The 24172-nt window shown below is 40.8% G+C and overlaps 1 protein-coding gene across 1 annotated transcript in view; it reads left to right on the forward strand.

Annotated features, from left to right (window-relative positions):
* Window positions 1-24172, forward strand: part of LOC139633693 (solute carrier family 45 member 4) — a 53369-nt gene that overhangs the window by 16111 nt on the left and 13086 nt on the right. Inside the window, exon 3 of the mRNA XM_071499537.1 lies at window positions 4290-5708. Within this exon, the coding sequence (XP_071355638.1) occupies window positions 5402-5708 (307 nt within the window). The 5' untranslated portion in view covers window positions 4290-5401. The remainder of the gene's footprint in view (window positions 1-4289; window positions 5709-24172) is intronic.

Consider the following 24172-nt stretch of genomic DNA (forward strand, 5'->3'; position numbering starts at 1 on the left):
GGCACTATGTTCCATACCATACATGATCAGACTCGCAGCAGACATGAGACTGTCTCTTTTGTAATGTTGACTGCATGTCAGAGACACATGCTCTTTAGGTAGCACGCTACAGAAGAAGCAGAGAAGGTGGATGGCAGGTAGCTTGCCGTGATGTCCTGCTGGTATCGCAGGTAATCTGGCCTGTGGCACAAGAATAAACACTCACTAAAATAGACCTGGGTTACGTGTGTTTAGTGTGTGTGTTCGCAGATTCAGAAAGCCAGTGTGTGCGTGTTATTCTGTGAGACACAGGAGACGACAGACTCTTAATTTGTCCCCGACCTTGAACTTTAAAGGCATCTCCTCTCCCTCCCTCCTGCTCTTGTTGTCCTCTTTTGTGTTTCCTTCTTTCTCTCATTGTCTCTGTCCATGTGAAGATAAAAATGTGGCGCTTTTTTTTTTTTGTCAGATATTTGTCTTCTCTTAGCCCACCTCCATCCTACCTCCTCCTTTTTTTTGTCCTCATTCTTCTTCCCTTACCTTCCCCTGCTTTACCTCTGCTTCAGCCCCGTCCTCTCTTCATCTTTTTGTTACTGTACCTCTCCTCTCTCGCTCTCCTCTCTCACGTGAGGCTGTATTTTGTTTATGTTGGCTCCCAGAAAAGCTGAGGTGTAATTCTATATAAGCTGAGCTCATGTTACGGACCCACACGCATGCACAAACACACCGAAACAATAGTACAGCTGACTGGGCCTACATGTGTACGGACCTATAATCAGATAGCATTCACGGCTTTGTGTGTGTCTGTGTGTGTAGGACTGAGAATTACAGATGCAGGCCAGATAGTGCCGTCAGCTGAGAGAACGAGGTGGATGGAGGCAGCACCCTCATTTTTTTTTTTTAGTCTTGTTTGTTTACTTTGACCTGTTTTCTTCTGTCTGAAAAGCACTCAATCATAGTTAAAGCACAGATCCACATATTTACATGACACATAGCGCACAAACTTTTAACCCCACAAAAATAAATCGAAACTCAAGCGCTCAGAGTTGATGAGTTACATTTAAAGCCTCCTACAAACTCTCAAAACAGCCTCTAATTTTACTGTCACAACAGATGGATTGATGGCTCCTCGTGTTTACAAAAGTATTCAAAAGTATTTAACTTTTGTTTCATCTCAGTTTCAACTCGTGTTGTTTTCCTTTCTCTTTGATTTATCAAGTCTTCTGGCTCATTGTGTCTGGCAGGTGTCCTGTCTTTAGTCTCTTGTGGTATTTTCAGTTTCACAAAAATGGGCCAAGTTCAGAGCACAACATATTTGCCTACAGATGCAAAAAATGCTTTATGTTATGTAGTGAAATGTTTTGAAAGACCACACTTATGGCTTTATGTTAGATAGGCCATTAATTTACATACCATGAGTTGGAAGTTTAGAAATAAGGCTGCAGGAATGTGGGATGGGGATGTGCAGGGAACAGGATGTATCACAACATCCGTGGTAAAATCTTAGCAGTTACTGGCATGAGAAAATCAACTTTGTTCAACAAGGGGAAAGAATGGAGCTGAAGCGGGACAAACAAGGTGCAGCCATCAGAGTGGCAACAAGCAAACACTCCCCAAGCTTTTCTTAAAGCCTTAATAAATAAGGGAATTTACTGTTGAGGCTGTGCCCATTGTTTGGGACCTGTTATGTGAAGGAAACTATTGATTTTGACACTTGAGAATCATCTGCGAACACTTTACAGAAAAGTTAATCCTTTACACAAATTTCAAGTTTGCGTATTGATGGTCTGCTGAGGTCACTCACAGATACTTATGGTGGGGCCGCGCTGCCTCGTCTGAAAGAGTGCCTCTGCAAACGTCATACTTTTTTTTTTATCAGCTTTCATGTAAGACTCGCTAAGTCTTATGAAAATGAGCAGTGGTGCTATATGGAACAGTAAAACCCACACATTTAATGAGTGAGTTAAAAAAAAACAGTCCTCAACAAACTACACTATTAAAGAAATGAGATGCAACAGGATCTGTCAGATTCAGCTCGGCAAGAGTTTGATTGATCCATCACATTGTGAGTTCGCTTCTCAGTAATTAACTTGTGCAGAACTTCAGGAAAAAAAAAACGTCTGTGATTTTTAACAAGCGACAAACAGCCCAGTCAGTCAGAATCAGGGGCTGATGTGGGAGAAAAGACTCAGTTAGTTTGATAATCACCAGCTGTGAGTCTGAAATGAGTTCAAGCTAGGTTAAAGTTAGTATTGGCCAGCTGGATTTGAGTCATCAGTGCTACAACCTCCACTGACAAGTTTCTCCCTGGGGGGGGGGGGGGGGGGGGGGGGGGGGGGGGGGGGGGGGTGCTGGTGGTATGCTGTGAATTGAATTATTTTGGTGATCTAGCATATTTACACACATTAATGGCCACTCATGTGCACTCAACTGATCATTTTACATGTTATGTGTTTCCCCCTGCATGCGGTTTCACATGTGTGTACCATTTGAAAAGGCGTTGTTAACCAAGACTATAATTTCAGCGTCTCCACCCTGCTTGGATGTTCCCATCATTCCCAACTTGACTTTAACTCATGCTCCCATCAAACTTTTGTTGTTGTTCTTGTTGTTAGCATGTTGTGATGCATCGTGTTCCTTCTATGGCAGTGGAGGTTGTGGTGTTCTTCTTCTAATTTTAACAGAATTGAGAAGAGAAATAGTTTGTATTTGTTATGTACATACTGAGTGTGAGCCTGTAAAGGAGAGCGGCTGTTATGTAATCTGCTGCAGTGTGTGAGGTCAGGTGAGGAGGGAGCTGTGTGTGTGTGTGTGTGTGTGTGTGTGGATATCTTGAGTGCATCATGAATGTTAATGGAGACATGTGAGAGTGCTGAAAATGGAGAGGAGAGATGAAGGGATGAAGTAACAGAGAGAGGGAGAGAGTAAAAACAGGCAGAGACGGATGTTTTTGACCTCTGCTCTTATCCATCTGTCTGTCTGTCTCTTGTCATCCTTCCTCCTGTTCCTCTCCAAACTCTCCCCTCCCTCCATTTTTTTTATTCCTCCCACTTTCTACCTGTTCATACCTTCCATCTGTCCTTCCTTACCTCCCCCCTTTCCCCATTTCTCTCCCTCCTCCCTTCGTCTCTTATTTTGTTTTCTTTCTCAATCTCTCCCTAAGAGGCTTGATGAGGGTCTTAGCACTGTTATGATGTGTGTGTGTGTGTGTGTGTGTGTGTGTGTGTGTGTGTGTGTGTGTGTGTCGTTCACGTGGCAAGCATTAGTATGTGCTGGGTGTGACAAAATGTGCCGTCTCCAGGGGTTATAAATCCAGTGGCCCCCTGCACACAAAAAAACACACACACTTTGGAATTTAACTCTGTGGGAAATGGTATTGAACATCCGTGCAGTCTGTTTTCCTATCTCTCTACAAGGCGTGTTATTAGCCGAAGGCCTTCACTGCTTGTGCTCCTCTGTCTCTATCTCTTTTTTTTTTTTTCAGTCCACATATCTCTCATTTCTTCCCACCACACACACGAGCCCTCTGTTTGAAACAGTAGCTCAATTTGAAAACGTTTCAGCTCATAAAACACGTTGCGTGCTTTCATCCTTCACATTTTCCACACGCATTTTCTCTCTTACCCTCATGGTGTTTGGTCACGCAGATAGTTTTGGTTTTTTGTGTCCAGGTTTTGAGATTTCTGCCTCAAGCCAAATACAAAAAAGGTGACTGGAATTTTATCTGTGGCACTCACAGCCTTGAATTTCATAAAGCAGCATCTGTTTCTGGAGATAATGACCCCATTTCTATTGATTATCCCCAAACCTAACTGTCAGGGGTACTATTTTTTTCAGTTAAATAGTATTTCCAATCAAAACGACTTTGATTGATTGATAAAGCAGTTGTCAGTTGTCCTTTTTCCTAGCATTTATGTGTATCAGCTCTTCAGCAGTTTTTGTTCAGGATCAGCACATCCTGTATCTTAACCACTTCCTGTTTCCTCCACTGACACACCTAACACATTCACATAGACAGTCCTGACAAAACCTATGACACGCTTGACTTGCTGGATGGGGCACCTGACACACTTGTATGACAGGAAAAATACAATACAGCAATTCTTTGTTTACATGAGACGGAGCTCCCACACTCTGGTAAATACATGTTTGAAAGTTCAACTGCTGTGACTCACTGGTGTCTCTCTCTGTGTTTTTCCTCCCCTTGTCTTCTCACCCAACTTGACGTTCATCTCTCCTCCTGACCAATGGGACGCCTGCGTTTGCCTCCTCACCTGCTGGTCGTCATCCTGCCGGTGTTTTTCCTCCAGATTGATAAGCCAATCGATGGGGATTTTCAGAGGAGCTCCGCCCACCATCGCCGCCTGCCCTCCACCTCCTCCTCCCCCCTCCCCCCGTGTCCCCACCCACTCCGTCATCCAGCCCTCCATACAGCCCTCCATACACAAAATGACTCTGGAACTCACTGAATGGTCTTCTATATGGATTTTTACTGCTTATAATAGACAGTAAAACAAAGGAGGGAGAAACCTCAATGACAAAAAAGCCATAAACACACACACCACACACACACACACACACACACACACACAAACACACACACACACAAACACACCACTTGCAGACACAAACAGGCATGTAAACACTGACATATCGACATACCAAATAAAGCTGACAGAGTATTCCAGCAGGATCTCACACACCTGACAAACACACACACAAAGAAGCAAAACGCACTAACTCACTCTTGGAATGTACCGCACAATCTTCCTGTGAAAATTCAACTGCTTCCTTCACTTTTGGGATTTTCTACAAGCATTTGGAAAGCTGATTTTCTGTTTTTTTCCACTCTCGAGGGGGGGGGGGGGACAAGGCGACAAGAAGTGGATTAAAACTGTGTTGAGTTTGAAGCTGCAACAAGTCAGGACAACTTGTTTAGCGGACAAATGATTGCTGATTGACTTTTTTTGTTTTTACTTTAGCAGATCTGGAAATTGAGATTTATGCTAAATCTATAGAGAGTAGATCAGTGTTTCCTCATTTATTTAGTGTCCACAGCCTTTTTAATTTTAGCAGGACCCAGTTTTAGATACATTACATTACCTCGCATGCTGGGACACTATCGATTATAGTCTTTTTGTTTTTATTCTAGTGGTATTAGCACTCCATCACTTCTTGAACACCTTTAACAGGTAATTTTTCTTCTAAAGCAGTAATAGTTGTAACTTGTAGCTTGTTAAGATTGTAATTAAGTTACTTCTAGGAAGTCACTACTAGTTTTTAAAGTAACTACAAGTAACTTGATACGAGTAGTTTGTGGAAGCAGGGAAGTGTTATTGTTTTTTGTTTGGTAGCTACAGGTGATTGTTATCAGATTTATTTGTGTATTAGAAAAGGGTGTGTTTGTTTTCTTGTTGCGTGCATGCCCTCCACCATGCCTCCCCAGAACACGGAGGCTGACGCTATGCAGGTCGGATCTCTGGTGGGCGGGGTTAACAACAAAAACTCCAGCTCGGACGAGGACAAAGGAGGAGCAGCAGGCGAGACGGATGGATCGGGAGGAGGCGGAGGCGGAGGAGGTGGTCGGGGTGGGGAGGAGTCAGCGAGCGAAGGATCAATAGAGGGCATTTCTGTGAAGAGATGGGTGATGCACGGGGCTGTGATGTTCGGCCGGGAGTTCTGCTACGCCATGGAGACAGCACTGGTGACGCCTGTACTGCTGCAGATAGGTGAGTGGAGAGTCCACAAACACAGATTAATAACTCAAACACAGATAAAAACTCAATTGTATTACATTAAAACAAACATATACAACATATGACATCAGTTTGAAAACAGCATCTCTTTGACTTGTTCCATATGAAAGAAAAGGTCCACCCTACATGGTAAAGGTTAAAAATGCTCACTCCTTTGCTATTTACTGTTGAAATCACCTGTGAGGAGAAATATTTTTAACAACCTTTAAATGTTTTGTTGTTGCACGTGAATATTTGAGAGACACATTAATGCACAGTTGTACTCCTATCAGATCTGTTTTATTCAGATATTTTACTTGAAGGTTTGTGGCTAAAAGGAGCTACAACTAATCATTATTTTTGTTGTTGAATAATAACTATATACATAAATATCCAAACAACAGTTGAAAAGCTAAAGGTATTTTTTTTATAAAAATATATATTAAAAAAGAGAAAAGCAGCACATCCTCACAGTGGAGAAGTTGCAAACTGAGAATTTGTTTGTACAGAGGAAGACCATGGCATCCATATAAACAGGAATAAGAAGAAATATATAGAAATAAAAGAAGTTGTACACATAATATAGTTTGTGAGCAACAACAGGGAGTCTTGTTGTTTATCCTGATGTTGTTCTGGCATTTAAGAAGACACCTTGGCAGCTAAAATATCTGAGTGTCCCATCTCCCGTTCACCTTGTTCACATGGACATCCACAGGATATGCCAGGAGATTAACTTGCTTGAACTGTGACTCACAGCACACACACAACCCACACACACACACACACACACACAGACCGACCTCCAGTCATACCGAGTGTACTGTCATTTGCACCCAGTGTCATCTTTGACAGCCTTTGAAAAAACGCCATAAAATCCAATTTTGTGTGGAGCACCCTGGAGCCCATAGGGAATGCACACAGGGTGTGAAGAGTGAAAAGGAGTAGAGGAAGAAGGGAACATGGGGAAAAGGGGAGGGAGAACGAGAGATAAAAGTCTGAAGGTGTCATAATCTTATTTACAATTTCAAGTCACCACCCCCACTTCCTTTTCTCTCCAAATCTCTCCTTCCACCTCCCTGATGCCATGTGATCTCGTAGTGATCTCCTAGCTTATGTAACCAAGGTGACATGAGTGGCAGGTCACTCTGTGACCACTGTGACTCCTCGCTGACTCAGGATGAGCCACCGCAGGGAATCAGGCTTTGAGAGACTTGCTTCCTGTTTTCTGTTACTTGAAAAGGACGATGCAATGGTCTGCCAAGCGTTGGAGCTTTAAAAGATCTCAGCTTCATTCAGAACTTAATATCTAAGAAGTTAGCAGCAGTCAGCAGTAGCAAAAGCCATTATAATCCTTAAAAAATAATGGGGAGGTTCATGGAAAAAATCTCTCCTTTTTAACCATAATTACTGTAACCATGTATCAGGCTTTTCTCCTGTGGTATCAGACCAGGGGGGTTGCTCTGTGCTTCTTTCTCCTAATTTTAGCCCTGATTTAGCTGTGCTGACCTATTTCGTTTTTACATCAGGATATGTCTGAGCCCCTCTTAGTAGATTTTGGAACTGCTGGGAGGTACAACTGCTACAGATTAGTCAGATGAAATAAATAAAACCAAAGCAGACAGAGTGGTGACTTTGGTGTCGAGCTGAGATTCATCACTAATGTGGAGAGTTAATCCTGTCATTTCAGTCTCTTTGTGTCAGGCTAATTGACTGCCTTTCATTTTGACCTTTCATACTGGTCATAGGGAGAGAGGATTGCCTTCCATACAAATGAATTATGATGTATTGCCCAGATCTTAAACACGATATACTTGTCAAGCAGCATGACTGCACCTGAAAATAGATTTAGATTTAGATTTAGTAGATCTGTTCAGATTACAGCCATTGTTAAGTATCTTTGTTGAATATAACAGCGCTAAGCATTTTTGTTGTGGGAACAGATTTTAAAGCAACAATAAATTATTTTTTGACCACTTCAGGCTGGGAGCAAGAAAACCCTGACATATCACCATCTTTTAGGTTGATTTGTTGAATGTATTAGCAAACAGTTACTTATTCACACCTCCACCAGACACAGCCACATTAGCCTTCATTTCAAGTTGTGTTTCTGGTCACCTGTGGAATTTAAGTACAATTATATCTCTCCTTTTAGCTCCAGCTCCAACCAACTCCTGCAGTGTTTATTCTCGGATTTTTTTTTCAGTAGCAGGTGCAGGCCCCCCACCACCACCTACCTGTGTGGCACGTGTGCATAATACCCCTCATTTCAATGAATATCATCTTACTTAGCATCAGTGACTTAAATCTACTCAACAGTTTTTTTTTTTTTTGCAAGGAGCACTTGCTCCTAAATTGAAAAAGCTAAAAGCTAAATGTTCCACGAAGTTGCTAACTTTGACAGTGAATTGTTAAATTGTGGTCTGTAAAACCAAAACAATGTGCTGCAAGAGGCTAAAATACTCCTGACTGAAATGTAGTGTGGAATGTTTTAGAATGATTGGTGGGGTAGTAATGTCCAAAGTGGAAATGAACACCACATATGATTTGACTTACAATGGAGAGATTTCCTCTTCTCTGTGTATGCTAGTTAGCACCATGGACGTATTAAGAGAGCTGGACGTGGCAAGACGGCCGTGTTGCCAATTTGTCCCAGTTGCAGTATGGCAACAAAGAAATCCCTTGTGGCCCCAATCCATTTCCCCATAAAACACCATTGTAAAAGTGCTGACAGGACCATTGTAACAGAGTTGAAAAACTGTTGACAGAACAAACAAGGTGGAAGCAATGCGGAAACAAACTATGAAGAAAAAAATGGCTTATGTGCTGTGTGAGCAACAATTGAAGTTGTATGCTTTCAAATAAGAAGCCAAACCGAGTGTGTTTGCCCCACCCCCATGTTTTTCTCCAATCATGACCAACTTCAACCCCCCCCCCCCCAACTCTTTGCCATGCTCCATGCATGCTGGAGACTGACTGTAGCTACTGGAATTAGCTGGATAGCTGGTAAGCTGGCTGGCTGGCTCGCCCTGAGTGAAACCATTGTGTGTGCAACCCCACAACACTGAGGTCAGAGAAAGAGGGAGTGCATGTGTCTGTGTGTGTGTGTGTGCTCAGCAGACACAGTGTGGTCAAGGAGCCCATATTTACACAACCCAGAGAAAGGATAAGAAACTTCTGCCTTACAAGGTCTGCTGTGGGGAGCACGCAGAGCTCTTTTCTGTTCAGTCTCTGAGCTCCTGGCAGTAGTCAGTCATATTAGGATACAGACTTTATCTCTGTCACAGTCTGGGCCAGGTGGTGTTGACAGTAGGGCGATAAAATCATACAGTGTACCTCACAGTTTACAGTTCTTGCTTCTCGTTGCCCATCCAAATTTAGCATTATTCCTATATTTCTTTCCTTGTCTTAGTAACACAAACTAGCAAGACAACTGTTTTCTCAGTTGCTCTTTTAGCCTGGGTCTTGACCACAATTGGCCACAATTCTGATTTGTCCAGAAATTCAAATAGGTCTGGTGTTGTTCTTTCTGATGACTATTTTCCTTGGTTGGAGCACAAATCTCCAAATCAGAGCTTTGTCAGTGAGACTAAAAGAATACTGTAGTAATGCAAGACCAAATGTAGAAAAAAACAAATCAGCCACGTTAGCTGGCTAACTGGAAGAAGCTGCGGGGCCTCCACAGGAGTGATTTTAATTCAGTTTAAGTCACCCTGATGAAGGCCCAGCAGCGAAACATACTGGTGGAGTGAAGAAGATTCTTCCAGTTAGTCAGACATGTTGCTGTTTTTTTTTATTTCAATTTTAGTACAGATATAGATACAGAAAAGAGAGACACAAAGTGTTAATTAGTTGGAATTATGCTTCTCCGAAGATACGTGTAAACATCTCTGCAGACCTGCAGAGAGAAGTGTTTCATGGGTAACTATAGGTCGCACAGGCTTGCATAGAAGCTGACTGGCACACTGCCCAAATCTCAACAAGGTGTCGTGCAGTACTTTGCGTCAAGAAAGTTTATTGGTGGACTTAATTCCTGTCAGGACTTGGGGTCCAAATGCAGATAAAAACAAATGGAAATGTATTTCATATGAATATAAAAGAAACCACCACATACCTGAGCTCTTTCAGAGGCTCACCTCAGTGCAGCTTGAATAGAAAAGTGCTGGTTGGTATAAATCTGTCAGGTAAGAATAATCAAAACTGATCTAACTCAGGCAGAATATAATGTTTTGAAGTAGGAACCAATCAGTCAAAATAAGAAAATGATTGAGATAATACATTTTCAGGGGCTGCTCAGGGTCATTTTGTAAATATTTGACTCCCCATGCAGTGGCTTTGTTTCATTCTGCCTGTCATACTGTTTGCCTTTATTGAAAGTCGCCCTCAGTAAGAGCATCAACTAAGGACTTAATGCAGCTAACAGTGAGATAAGCGCGTGCGAGAGAGATCGAGTCAGTGATAGGAACGGGATTAAGAGAGATGAGTGAATAGAGCGGGAGAAAGGGAGGGAAAGGAGAGCCTTTGAAAGGAGTGAATGGAAAAAGGACGAGGAGAGGAGGTGATGAGTGCAGATGGCGTGTTGTGTCGTTCTTTTTGGTTTGGGACATGGTACATTACATAACAAGCTTTCTCAGAAGTGAGCTTTAAGTAACACAGGAAAAAAGCTGTTAAAAGTATCATGATAATGATTGAGGATAGATCAGAGGGAAAAAAAGCTGTCAACAAAACCTTGTTGCTTCATTTACCACTGAAGTCGCATCAGCTCTATTTAAACAACAGGATCAGCAGGGACGTCTCTTAAAGGACATTCACGAGTCTCAGATTAGTGATGGTGTCAGACACTGAAGAATACCTGCAGAGATTGAGCAGAACTACAGAGTCAAATGAATTAACACGTGTATATTTAATTTTACAGTAGCAGAAATTAGGGTTGTCTTACAACACTAAGCCAATATCCTCATACTTTACTTTGAAGTTCTGAGAGTAGGATATCATTTATTACCAGTGTAGAGTGAAGCGTTTGTTAAATTTCATCCATTTAATGTTGAGACTGTAAAAATCTTCACCCTTCCCTCTGTTCTAGTACATCAGTTTGTTAATTTACAAGTTAATTTTTGTTTTGGAAACAGGTTGAAATAATCACAGGGGACTGGTAGATTATTCTACTTGTTTAAAGAAAAGACCATCGGGCCTCAATAACAGACAAAAATGACTTGATAAGATGCTGATTTTTGCAGATCAGGTCATATTAAGAGTGAATTCAAAGACTCTGTTTGGAATTTGATTCGATGTATTTGTCAAAGGTTTGCTTCTAACCACATTAGTCTGTCTGGGTATTTGGATCAACATAATCTGAAGGTGACACAAAGGTTGCTTTTTCACCATTAGACTTGTTTATTCTTAATCTTTTCATTGGCTTGCTTGACTAACTACAGTAGCTGTACATGCAGAAGCAGCAACTGTGCCACCAATGTGGTACCCAAAACAGTCAAGGGCTGGCAGCTCTGCAACATCGTTATCCTTCTTTGGAGGCCTTCTTGGCTTTACTTAAGGAGATTACTACAATCCAACAGGAAATGTCCCTCTATTCATTCAGGTTCTGTGAAAGCCTCGCATCACTGTGTTAGTGTCTATACTTCATTTGATTTCCTTGACCGACCGTCCCACTGCTCTGAAACACCACACGGTGTTAATATTTGCATACCACACCTGAACATGTTAATTTAAAAACCATTGGCAAGTCAAAACGAGCACCATTGTCATTCTTTGTGACCCACACATGAGCATGTCACAAATTTGCCTGTAATTTGCCAAATCATTTGTGAAATGTGACCATGCCTTCATTTGTAAGCAGCGCTTACAGATTGTTTTTATGAAGTGGACCACCTGAAAAGCTCTGGTATCACATGCATCGTGATAGCTGAATGTTAGCTCGTAGATGCTCACACGTAGCCTGAGGTTTACAAGTACCACTCTTGGATATTATGCTTTCAATCTACAGCTTGTTATTTAAATTTGGTCTGATACAAAATGCCATCTGGTTTTTCTATGTGCGACTGTGATGCTTTAGCTACATTTATCACTTTCCTTAGCACCATACTGATATTTACAGTCAATTTTCTAATGCTGTTGTTAGCATGCTAAGCTAAATAGCATGCTATTTATTGTGCAGCAACCAGCTTGATCTTCCATTGTTTATGCCAGCATGCCAGGTGACCTAATCCACTGAGTGATCCCATCATGTTAGCTGGTCTAATCTAGCAGATGACCTTGCAGACAGTGTACTACAGGGTTATATAAATGACAGGCTTGATGTCACACAGTGACTAATCACCATAATCTGACCCAGTCATTCATGGGACAGACTAGATAGAGGACAGAGCAGGTGGATATATGGATGAAATGTGTTTTGAAATTGTTGCATGGCTGCAGCAGGTAGAAGAAACGGGCATTTTTCAAGGAGCAGATGAAATATGTGAGAAAGACAAAAAGCCTATGTAGAGAAAAAGGGAGAGCAAGTGAGAAATAGAAGCCAATGACAGTGTGAATTGTATTCTTGCCAGTCTGCGACACCTTTTAACCACAATCTTCACTATCTTTTTACTCTTCTGCCTGTGTCTGTACAGAGAGAGAGACAGGCAGAGGGAGAGACAAACACAACAGTCTAGTCAGTTATTTAAAGCCTTTCTATTTATAGCGCTTTATGTAAGGGCTGCAGTAACTTTATTCATTTATTAATGTTATCACTGTACACACACTGAGACACAAAAGGGTTTCAGAGAGGGTTATTTGCATTAACATCACCGACACGGGCAGAGTTATGGGTGTTATACTGCTGCAGTGAAAGACAAGACAAACAGCAACACTAGCATGCAGTCATTGATGCCAGTGCTTCCCAAAATGTGGTCTGTGGACCATGAGTGGTACAGGTAATAAAACCTGTGTGTTGGTTTGTGTTTGTGAAGTTCAGTACATGCAGAGTCAGCAAATACTTAAGTCTTTGAAACAAAGACATGTTATGTGCATTCATATGGGTGTGCATATTTTTCCACACAACAGGCGATAAGCTAGGTATGTGAGTGCTGTTAGTGAGTGTAAGATATGTGAAGAATGCAGAACTGAATGTGTGACTGTGTGTATTTGTTTGTCAGCACAACCCCCCCCCCCCCCTCCCCAGGGAGGTGAAGTCATCAAAAACAAACCACCACCAGCGCTCTCAGGTGATGATAAGGGACAAAGAAACATCAGGGGAAGCTAATTCTTTTAGCGAGGTCTAAAACTAATTATTTTCACTCGTGTCCTGATACTATTGTTTTGATAAATCAATAATTTAGCTTTATTTATCCCCACAGGGCAATCAATTGTGCAGCAGTGAAACTGGAACACAGGATCAAATACAAAGCACATGAACACCTCATATAAACACAAAGTGAAATGAGTTAAAAACATAAAATATAATATAATATAAAAAATAACTTAAACTATGAGATGATTATAAGCGCATAAGATATTTGACATTTAGATCCTGAAGAGAAATGGAAAAGGGTGTAGTCGAGTCTCTAAATGTCAGAATATGATGCTCTTCAAAAGTCACCACAGCCACAGTGAATTGCATTACAAGTGTTAGCAAACTTTATGCTGCTCTGCCGTTACATCACATTTTGGAATTCACCATTATCTTGTAATTGTCGCTTGTAGCCTCACACAAAACACTCCCATGAATAATTAAGAGACGAAGTACAACCCTGTTGGACCACATGTCTGATGCAGCAACCGCAGTGGATATGGACACAAACTGAATGCACTTGTGCCATACCCTTTACACCATGCGCTTTGGACTGTTAAGGTAGAGCCCAAAGACTCACTTTGGATTTAATATGTTTGGTCACAATATGTGATTGAATGTTTCATGTGCAAAATCTGGCATATTCAAATAAACATCAAATAATAGGAATTTTAGCAAATGTGAAATGATGCATGAGTTAATTGTTTTACATTACAAACAGCCAGGTAGCATTGCCATGTGTTGTTGTAATAAGTTAGATGTTTGTGTAGATACCTGCAAGGGTGCAGGTCCACGTAGCTCATGTGGGTCACTGAGCCCCCATCACAGATGTTTAGATTCATGTGGCCTTCAGTCGGCCCAACATGGTGATAAACACTACAGCCACACTCCATTAACACTTCACCTCCAGCTTGTCCAGAACATCACAGCCAGTAACCTCCGTGCTCAGCAGTGATCTCAACACAAGGCTAATGGGACATAAAAGTGCTGCTGAATCAAATAAGGGTGATTGAATCACTGTGAAGCTCTCTGACACAGCTCACATTATGAACTGATAAATCAAAACCACATTCTGATCCTGAGACTGCCAAATGAGAGCAAAGACATTTCCATCAAAGATAAAAATCTTATATTAATTATTAATTAGCTAATTATTATCTTAAATAGAGCGCACAACCATATTTGTGAGCATGAAGAATTATCCCTTACCCCCTTGCCAAATGAATTACTACTGTTTCTGTGTTATTTTTCCACTTGACATTTATTACTATTTTTAAAAAATCTAAAGTACACAATGAGTTGGACTGTAGTAGCCAACACTACAGTCAAAGTCAGTCAGTCAAAGAAAATCTATGAAACCTAACAGCACAACGCACACACATAAACACACACCACAGGCCTAATAGCAGCCAGCCAGCATGCCAGTAATGGCTGGCCTCAGGGTTATTTTATGTGTGCGTTTGTGTGTGTGTGTGTGTGTGTGTGTGTGTGTGTGTGTGCAGGAGTGTGTGTATTTGAAAAGGGGGAGTATAAAAACATCTGCTCTCTCTCACTGACACTTGTGACTTTGACAGTGTATAAATGGGAGAGAGGATGGATGAATACTGACAGATTAATCCTGTAGACTCATATATCCAGCTAGTAAGGTGAAGGTCCCTCATGATGCTTCACCCACACTCCAGGAATTTATTATCATAGTTTCCATTTGCATGCGTGACTTGAAATAAAAACAAATTGAGAAAGTTTTCAAAAGTAAAGTCAAGTATGTCCTTCTGGCTGAATTAGAATCTTCGACCGAAAAGAAAATATATGACAGATAAACAACTGCTAGAGTGAGTCAGCTGAAGCCTAGCAAAGTACATGCATTGTGAGGTAGTTATTATTACTGCCAAATAATTTTCAGCCATGTGTCATCCTTTTATTTGTTGACTTGAGAGACTGTTCACATGAATAAAAGAACATAAATGTGAATGCTAGGCTTAGCTGCAGACCTAATCTTCACCCACACTGTTTAATACTTTATTTGGTTGTGTCACTTGCCTTGTTCTCCCTGAACAAGAACCACAAGCGATCTGTATCAGTGTGGTTGAAGGAGAATGGAAAAAAAAAGTCTCCAAGTATCTGCTGGTAGATTTCATGGAAAACCCTAAAGTAGCTGCTGGGAAGGTGTGCTTAAAAGACATCAGGATAGAGAAATGGAAGTTGTATTGATATGTTTCATATACTTAGTAAATGTTTGTCAGTGTGTCCATTATTTGTTGAAGGGAAACATCCTAACTCATAAACTTGTGGCCAACCAAATTCGTAATTAGTTGTGACGTTTTGAATTGTCACCTGAATGCACCATGACCTACATTGCTTGTGTCTACGTAAGATTACTGACTGATCACTGCTGATTGGCTTTATTGATCACTTCTTTGGTAGTGAAAGGGCAGTCACTGATGCTGGTGTGAGCTTCCTGTGTGTGATAGGTCAGTCACAGACAGAGGCCCGCCTTCCTGCTGTCAGTTAGATATTGTTGGATATTAATGTGAATGGCCAATGGTAGAGGCATTAAAATAAATAGATTTACACAATTGATACATTCAGATGATCATTTGCCAGATTTCCCAGTAGCAATCTCTCCATCTACCTCTCTCTCTCTTTCTCTCTCTCTCTCCCTCTCTCTCTCTCCCAGTAGGAGGTCAGTTTACTGCAGTGGTGTTACATAACTCTGCTGACTAGAAGCAGCTGTGTGTGTGTATGTGTGTGTGTGTGTGTGCCTATGCATATGGATACATGCAGGCTTCATGCAATTTTAATGCCACCTCTTGCGTAGAGAGGAATGGTTGCTGGGTGTTTTTTTTTTTTTTGCCCCTATGCACACACACGCTCACACATTTACTGGATATTGCACTTCTTGTTTTGTGGGAAATAGGTGCAAAACCAGTTTCTGCTCAATGTAAAACAGGATTGTGTGTGTGTGTGTGTGTGTGTGTGTTGATGCTGACTTTGCAGTATGTGTGCATGTGCAAATTAAAGCCCATCCTCTGTGTCCTCTAAGAAATGACATTAACAGACTACGAGGATTCACGCACACTGGGGTTGGGCTTCGTTCTTATTCAGTGCAATAATTTCCATATAAATGCAAAAATAATCAGAACTCATCCTCTTTTTGCTTTCACTATTTTCTCGAGGTGTTTTGCAACTGTTGTTGATGAGATTAGCAGCTTCTTGTCATCATCTGCGCTTCACACGACCTTACATCACTCAACAAGGCACTTTGTTAATGATGACCTTGGTTGTGCTGCTTGTGTACCTTGTGTCTGCATTTGCTGGAGTGTGTCTGGGCACTGGAGACTGTGTGTGTGCGCCCATTGTGTGATTGATGTTCACACCATCTCTCGCTGCTGGGAAGTATTATGACTCACTCTTTTGTCTCCCACTGTCTGTCTCCCTCTGTCTCTGTCCTTTTCTTCTCTCACTTCATTATCCTTGTAAACATAAATGTTGGCTGCAGTTAGCAAGTAGCACAGGCTGCTACCTTTTTATTTGCTATTATCTCAACAGTGTTTGGGTCACTAGGTTTCACAAATATCTACAGGATGTTCTGTGTTGGTGAGAAAGCTGTTAGCTCCACAATTTACAGTGCCTATAAAATGCATGTAACTGCTGTGAACTGGAACTAATGTCTTTTGTTTTACGACTTCACTTTTTGTTTTACAACTTAATTAATCGCAGTGGATTAATTACGATTTATTTTACAGACAACCAGAAATGAATGTACAAATTGAATGAAATTCACCACAAAAATGCAGGGTGCAACACATAATTAACTATTAATTGTAACAAAAAAAGACAAAAAAATTAATTGAATGATTAAAATAGTTGCAGATTAATTTTCAGTCATTCCACTAGTTAATTAGTTGACTAATTGTCTTACATGTAAACCTCTGAATAAATAAAAGCTCTGATATTAAAGTAACAATTTTGCATCTAACAATGGGACGAAAGGCTTAGCTTTTTTCACACACACAAGATGAGATAAAAGGATTATAAAATGTAGCCAGCTACATTTAAACATCTCGTAAGGTCATTGGTGTATCACCGTGGCTCCAGTCACTGTAACTTCTGGGGCTTTTACTGGTGTCCTGTGAGACACAGCGTCCTCAGTTGGGATGTTGCTGTCACTGTCTCTATCAGGGATGCTCAGATGTTGACTCAGTGACCCAGTCAGTAGCTTTTTACATTGGGTTTATGATGATACGGTTTGTTTCTTCCTGGCTGAAAGCTCACTGAAAAGCATTAGGAACAGTTATAATCTGATCACACCACAAATAGGCAGCTGCTGAGTCAATGACCTTATGAACAGAACTTATACAGGCCTAGTTTTATACTGATCTGAACTAAAGATTAATCTGATCAGTTATGCGTTAGCGTAGTGATGGTCAGTGACTGCAACTCAGTTCGAATGATCAAATTATGAAAAGAATTTGTTTTCTACTCTGCGTTAGTACAAAGCACAGGGAGTGGTGTTGAAGAGGATTCTGGGAAATGAAGTAAATCACTGACGGAAGTCAAGGTAGGCAAGCAGACTTAGGAGAAATACTGTAAGTCCACCATGACTATAAATTAGAACAAAACTATACAACCTGTAATCTTTTTGAGATACACTCTCTTAGATAATTGAAGAATATAAAAAAGTAAGCATTTGCTTTCCCTACAGATACACACACAAATGTTGTTGACTTAACCAAACCTTTAACGGCATCAGAAATCGATACCTTTGATTTAATTGTTGTCTCAAACACCTGTCCGAGGTATCAATTTTTGTTGCTGCAACAGCTGCTCGTTTGCATTTGTTTTAGATGGTGGATTGTATGTTTACATACAGCAAAATGCAAAAGTGCTGCAGTTAGCTGCAGATACACAGAGATGGGCCTGTGTGTGCTAAGAAAATCTCTGCAGTCCTCAGTGTTGGCATAAAACCTACAACTAGATGCTTATCAATAATGAAATAATGATGTTAATATTTTAAATCTGCTCCCATGAACCATCTGTCACAACCCATGTTTTTCCCTTTTCTTTCTTTCTTTCTTCCTCTCTGAATAATACACCTGACTCAGTTCATATGTTTTGTTTATTCAAAAACACCTGCTTCCTCCTTTCCTTTCCTCGTGCTCTCTGTCTCTCATTCTCTCGCTCTCACCCTCCTTCCTTCCTGCCCACTTTCTCCTTTCGTGACCTCTGCCCCACTCTCACTTTCGCACCATTTCTCTGGCTCTTTTCGGGGACGCTTGTCATTTTTCTTGTGGTTTTCTCACGCCAACGCAGGATATGAAAGGATTGTTTTGTGTTTACGGGAGAATGGGAACAGAGAGAGAGAGAAAGAGAGGTGAGGTGAAGGGAGAGAAGGAGAGGATGAAGCTGATGTTTGTTGGTTCATCAGGAAAAAGTCAGTTTATGAGAGCTGGAAGGAGATATTGGGGTTTTGTTTGTCGAGGAGGAGATGCTCACGTTCAGTTCATTACGTGAGAGAGGAGAAGGGGAAGGTGGAGAGAGGGAAGATGTAGATGTGAGGATCGGGCGCTGGTGGGTTTTGTGTATTCGGCAGAAACACAACATCGCTGTGAGAGGTGAAGTAAAAGATTCAAAGAGGTGGAGGGTCAGAAAAATGAAATGATAAGACTGAAACCAACCGTGCGTTCGTCTGTCTCTCACCTCTCTATGGCTCTTAGCCCTGCACTCATTGATTCCTATTGAAGATGCACATTTTAAAAAAAAAAGATCACAAATGTATATTTCTATTTAAAAAATTAAATGAAATGATTTCATGAACCTGTAGACACTAGATTTCCGCAAACAAACATCACTCAAACATGAGTAAGTCGAGCTTTTGAAGGTAGCTACTTTCAGTGGTGGAATATAAATATAGTGCATAATGTATAATGTGCATGGTAATAAATGGACATGTCACCCACTGCAATGGTGTGACTCATTAATGATATTTTAATAGCTCTTAAACAACAATAGACTTCTGTGGCACAGGGGAATCAGATAAATTAGTCTTTGGATATACAAACAATATGTGTCAGTAAGATCAATTAGTTATTGATTTTAGTTTTTCATGGGATATTATTGAAAGTAAGAAAGGCTCAAACACTGGAGTCATGTTTTGTTTTGCTCATTTCATCTTCATGTCATGATCCTTTAACCCTGGATACACTTCATGAATCATGGTCTCCCTCCCGTATGAGCATTTTTCAACCAAAAGAAATGTAAGTGCACATCTCAGCAGTTAAACCGGTTCCGACTTCTTGTCCGTCACAGCAGACTGAGAACTGATGTCATCATCAGCTCTGCACAGACGTCGCACATCTGTCATTGATTATCAATCAGACATCACCTAGATAAACAATATCAATTCCAGCAGGTTACTAATAAGTCACCATATGTTTTTATTCAAACTTAATTTCAGTCTTTCAATGTATTGATTAAAGCTGGCAATAGTGTGTACATTGTCAAGTCAGCTGATTTATGTACCTACCTATTTTTGTTTTTATGTGATTGGAGGGGTCACACTTTCTATCAGTTGTGACGTTTTTGTTTTTCCCAAGCTTCATGTAGCTGTGGGAAAAAATTTCAAAACAAATAATAAAAGTGCAAAACAGACAAACCGACAAACGTGCAGTAAATATGTATTTTTGAATAAAAGTCTGTAGGTATACGGAAGAGCGGTTAATGTTAAGGGGGAAAAGTAATTGTCCTTTTGAGTCCAACATTAAATTCTGGGTCATGTGATTCTACAAGGCACCGTTCTCCTCCAGTGACGATTTCAAACAATCAGACAAACAACTGGAGCCAGAAAGTTTTACTGTCGGTGCAGGGGCGACGTGGAGAGACACACAGTCTACGTAGAGGTTGAGATGAATGGGCAGTCTGTGCTCCCAACAGTCACACATTGAGCTCCATTTTTAGTATGTTTGTGTGTGTGTGTGTGGGTATGTGTATGTGTATGTGTGTGTGTGTGTGTGTGTGTGTGTGGAGGAAATGTGCATAGTAAAAATGAACATTTTGATGATAGATTGAGTGGACTGTTTCCCACAATCAATCTACAATCGTCTGACAGCCTGAATATGAACCTCTTCTGTCGCTCTCTCTGTCCTGCCGTCTCTCTCCCTCTCTGTCCTCCACATTTCCTTCTCCTTCTCTTACCTTATCCTCTCTCTCTCTCTCTGTCTGCCCTCTCCTTTTCAATTTCTTTGATCTCAATCCTTTCTCACACTCCTTCGCTCTCTCTGTTTTCCTTTTGCTGCACTCTTTCTTTTTCTCTCTTTCTAAAATACTTCCTGCGTCTTGATTCTCTCAGTATTGTTCCCTGTGTATGTGTGTGTTTGCACATACAGCACTACGGGTGTGTGGGAACTCAGCTGTGTGTGTGTGTTTGTGAGTTTTTTTATTTTTTTATTTTGACAGGTGTCTGTGTGTGTGTGTGTGTGTGTGTGTGTGTGTGTGTGTGTGTGTGTGTGGGAACAGAGACGTCTTTATTTACTAGGTGGAGACTGTTTTACTGTACTGTGTGTGTGTATGTGTGTGTGTGTGTGTGAGGGAACTGTTTACTAGAAACTGTTTTCCTGTTTTGATGTTGACAAACCTACAGACAGACAGATTCCTATCTGCCGCTTTGTCTCCTACTTTATGACTGTGCCACTGTTTTAACAGGTATTGTGTATGTGCCTTTGTATGTGTTTGTGTGTGTGCTCTGTCTGCTCAGTGTCTTGTTTTTCTGAGTACAAATGGATACTTAGGTGCATGTGTGTTTATGTATAATTGTGTTTGTGTGTATGTGAGGGGCAGAAAAAAATGAAATAAATGTGAGACAAAGAGAGAAACAAAGCTTTCCTTAGTCCGAACAAACCCCACAACAGGAAGCCCTGTGTGAATGACACAGCCATATTAGGAGCCAGGAAGCGAAGGTGATGGAGTCTCCGTGGTGACAGGGTTCCCAAGACCTGGTCACCACGGTGACAAGGGGTCAAGCCCTGTTTATGTCCATCTCATGAGAAACACAGAGGTCAACAGGAACACGGCCTGTAAAGTTTGAAGAGAAGGTGTAGTGTTAATATGTAGCGAAGACCCAGTGTAGTTCAAGGTCAGTGTGATGGCGTTTGGGAGCTCTTAATAATCACTAGAATCAATCAATAGAAAAGTGTTGGCAGATTAATCAACTGGACAGAAATTGAATCAGAAACTATTTTGATGATTAATAAAGTATTTTAGTAATTTTTCAAACAAAATTGACAAAATTGGAAGGTTTTTAGGTGTGAGGGTTTCTGCTTTTCTTTCTCTTATGTGATAGAAAACTCAATATCTTGGTGTATTGCAGTGTTAGTCAGACAAAACAAAGACATTACCTTGGCCTCTGGGAAATAGCGGTTGGCATTTTTATTATTCCATGTCTGACACACAAAACAATTATTCAACCAATCAAGAAAATGACTGGCAGATTAATGGACAATGAAATGAGTAAATAAATGGAATGTTTTGTTGCTTTACTTTGGCTGATTTCACTGCGTCATTCACTAGCAAGATGAATGAGTCATTTTGTCTTTATTTATATTGAACTGACACTAATTCTCATCATATTTTCATAATTTAGCAGCAATATTCAGTGCACCCAATTCAAGTGTCGCAGGGATATCTATTTCATTATGCTCAAAGCTAACCAGGTTTTTCCTGAGCTCTCATGAGGTTGTAATTGTACCTAACCTGTTTGTGGGTACTGGTGACTAAGCGATGCTGATGATTGTTAGGTTATTCCTAAAACCACCTGTGGTTTACTTGGTCTGCTGACAAAAATGTGGTAAACTTGTGGTAAAACTTGGGTATCCTTGTAGTGGTTTAAGGTGTGCCATGTGTTTGCAACACCTGCTTCAGATCTGCTTAGCCTATAAAGCCATGTTATCCTGTGGTTGGTGCATTTCTCTTGTAAAACCCGTCATACACCCACATCCCTGCAGATTTTTAGCCAAACTTGAACGTTTTGGCAAAAGGTGTGAAGAGCTGTTTCTCGTAGGTTTGTTTGAACCATACATGTTTTCAGTGACAAACATCATTTAGACAGATGTGAAAATACTCAGCTTAAACTAGCACTTGAGGTATTTTAACTTGGGACATTTTAATGATGATAGTCATTAAAAATCATGATTGACTTCCTGGCTCAGACTACGAGAGGACTACAGACCATAATGCCTACCGCAGAGTAATATGTACTTCATCAACAGCAGTGAAAACATGAAAATTACAGGATTGCAGCAGCTAGGTTTTCAGATGACAGCAGCGTTTTGCAAACAAACAACTCCCCCTACAAACCTCCAAACTTCCAGAAAATCTCACATGCTCACATGACTTCTGTTGAGTAATGCAAGATTTCCCTGAATTTACCAACCAAATGAGCTTTCTGTCTGCTGTGCTGTTGGCCAAGAACCAGTGAAATTCTTGTACTGGATGTGCTGCTTCAGTCAGCAGGTAAATTATTCAGACAGACTGGGTCACACCTCAGAGTGCTCAGTGACTGTGCAGATATAAAATGCGTCTAATGGGTGTGTGCAGGAGGTGGGGACATTTCAGACAAGCTCTTTATAATTAGATATCCAAGCACTCAGTTATTGATGTTGGTGTCATTAAAGAGGTCTGTTTGAGGAATGTGAAATTGTATTTTGGATTTATAAGAGCCTAATGTCCTCTCTATTAAATTAGTTGCCACCAGCTCTGCAGGTTTCTTCCCTCTCTGTCTCTTTTGTTCACTGAGGAATAAATTATCTGTGTCATCATCCTTGAATTAATGTACAGCATTTCCACATCTCTGCTGTCTCTCTTCCTCTAAGCTCACTGTAGATTTAATAAATGGTAAAAGGAGATTCTGGCTTTTCTTTCTTTCAAAGGAAACAACCTCATAAATACCCTTTTGTGTCCAGTTTCAGAGCAGTAAGGTTAGCCAGCTTTTTGAAGAACTCCTGTTTCTCAGATGATCAAAGAGAGAGAAACATACCTTCACTAAAGTATAAGGTTTAGCAGAGCAACATTCTTTTGAAAGATAAAATACACGTGAATTCTTTAGAGCTACACAGTATGGTTAGGAGGTACATCTTATGCTGTTAGGAAGTGTTGAGGACAGCTAATAGATCTTTTACTGCTTCAGCTGGCAATGTTACTGGTGGCCTCCTCCCAGACTGGCCTGTAGCTCTGTCTGGTGCAAGACATACATTTTGCATTGTTCTTCTTGAATAAAATAAGAAATATGTAGTCTTACTTCTCTGAGAGTAAAACTGGTAAATGAATGAATTAGTGCTGCACCCCTGCCAGATTCTGATATTTGAAAGGTGCCTGGTTTCAGATGCATGTGTTTTGAAGTATGCCTGCTTCTGAGGTGTATTTCCCAAACGTTAAGAAGAGCCATTGGTCATTATTTTAGCCAACTTAGGCTGGCACACCGTCAAACTCCAAGCAGAGGCATTAAAAAGAGTGGGGGAGACGCCATGAGTCGACATTTTAGTGTCTGTCTCGCCTCCCATCTCAGTCTCCTGTCTCCTTATTGAAACGACTGTGTGGCAGCCAAATGGTAATTAATGTATTTTCACTGAGCTGGATTATGTAACAGTTTGACAGAGATATAATGGTGAGGTTCTGATTTAATTATTTGTGATTCAACTGACTTCACTTGGTTGAAAGTCTGCCTCCTCCTCCTCCTCATCCACCTCCTCTTCCTCGCGGCAGCTCAGTCTGTGTCTAAGGAGTGTGATCGGATGTTGTTTTGTTTTGTGGCACTGATAATGCCTGGGTGTGTGAGGACTCAGTGATAACAGACTTCACTGTGTGGTGATTGATTTGATTCAGTTGTCAACGCAGTGAGATTAGACAACTCTGAGTAACAAATCATAGAAATGTTTGATTGTGAGTAATGATTTAATCATGAATTCAATGGGAGAGACGTTTCATAATCTCGGTTTTAAAACAGGTTCATTATAATTGTCTTTGTGGTGATTCACAAATAAAAGTAGTTAAACATTTAATGAGTTTAATGGATTGAAAGACTAACATCCTTATCTGATCCCCCTGATCCTAGTCTAATGCTGCTGATGTGCCAAAAACGTAGCCTTGCCAATTAGTCTTGTCAGAAAGTTCATGAATTATGCCC

The sequence above is a fragment of the Trachinotus anak genome, unplaced genomic scaffold, assembly GCF_046630095.1.
Source record: "Trachinotus anak isolate AG129_WGS33_773 ecotype Australia unplaced genomic scaffold, CSIRO_AGI_Tana_v1 ptg000016l, whole genome shotgun sequence".
Classification (NCBI taxonomy): domain Eukaryota; kingdom Metazoa; phylum Chordata; class Actinopteri; order Carangiformes; family Carangidae; genus Trachinotus; species Trachinotus anak.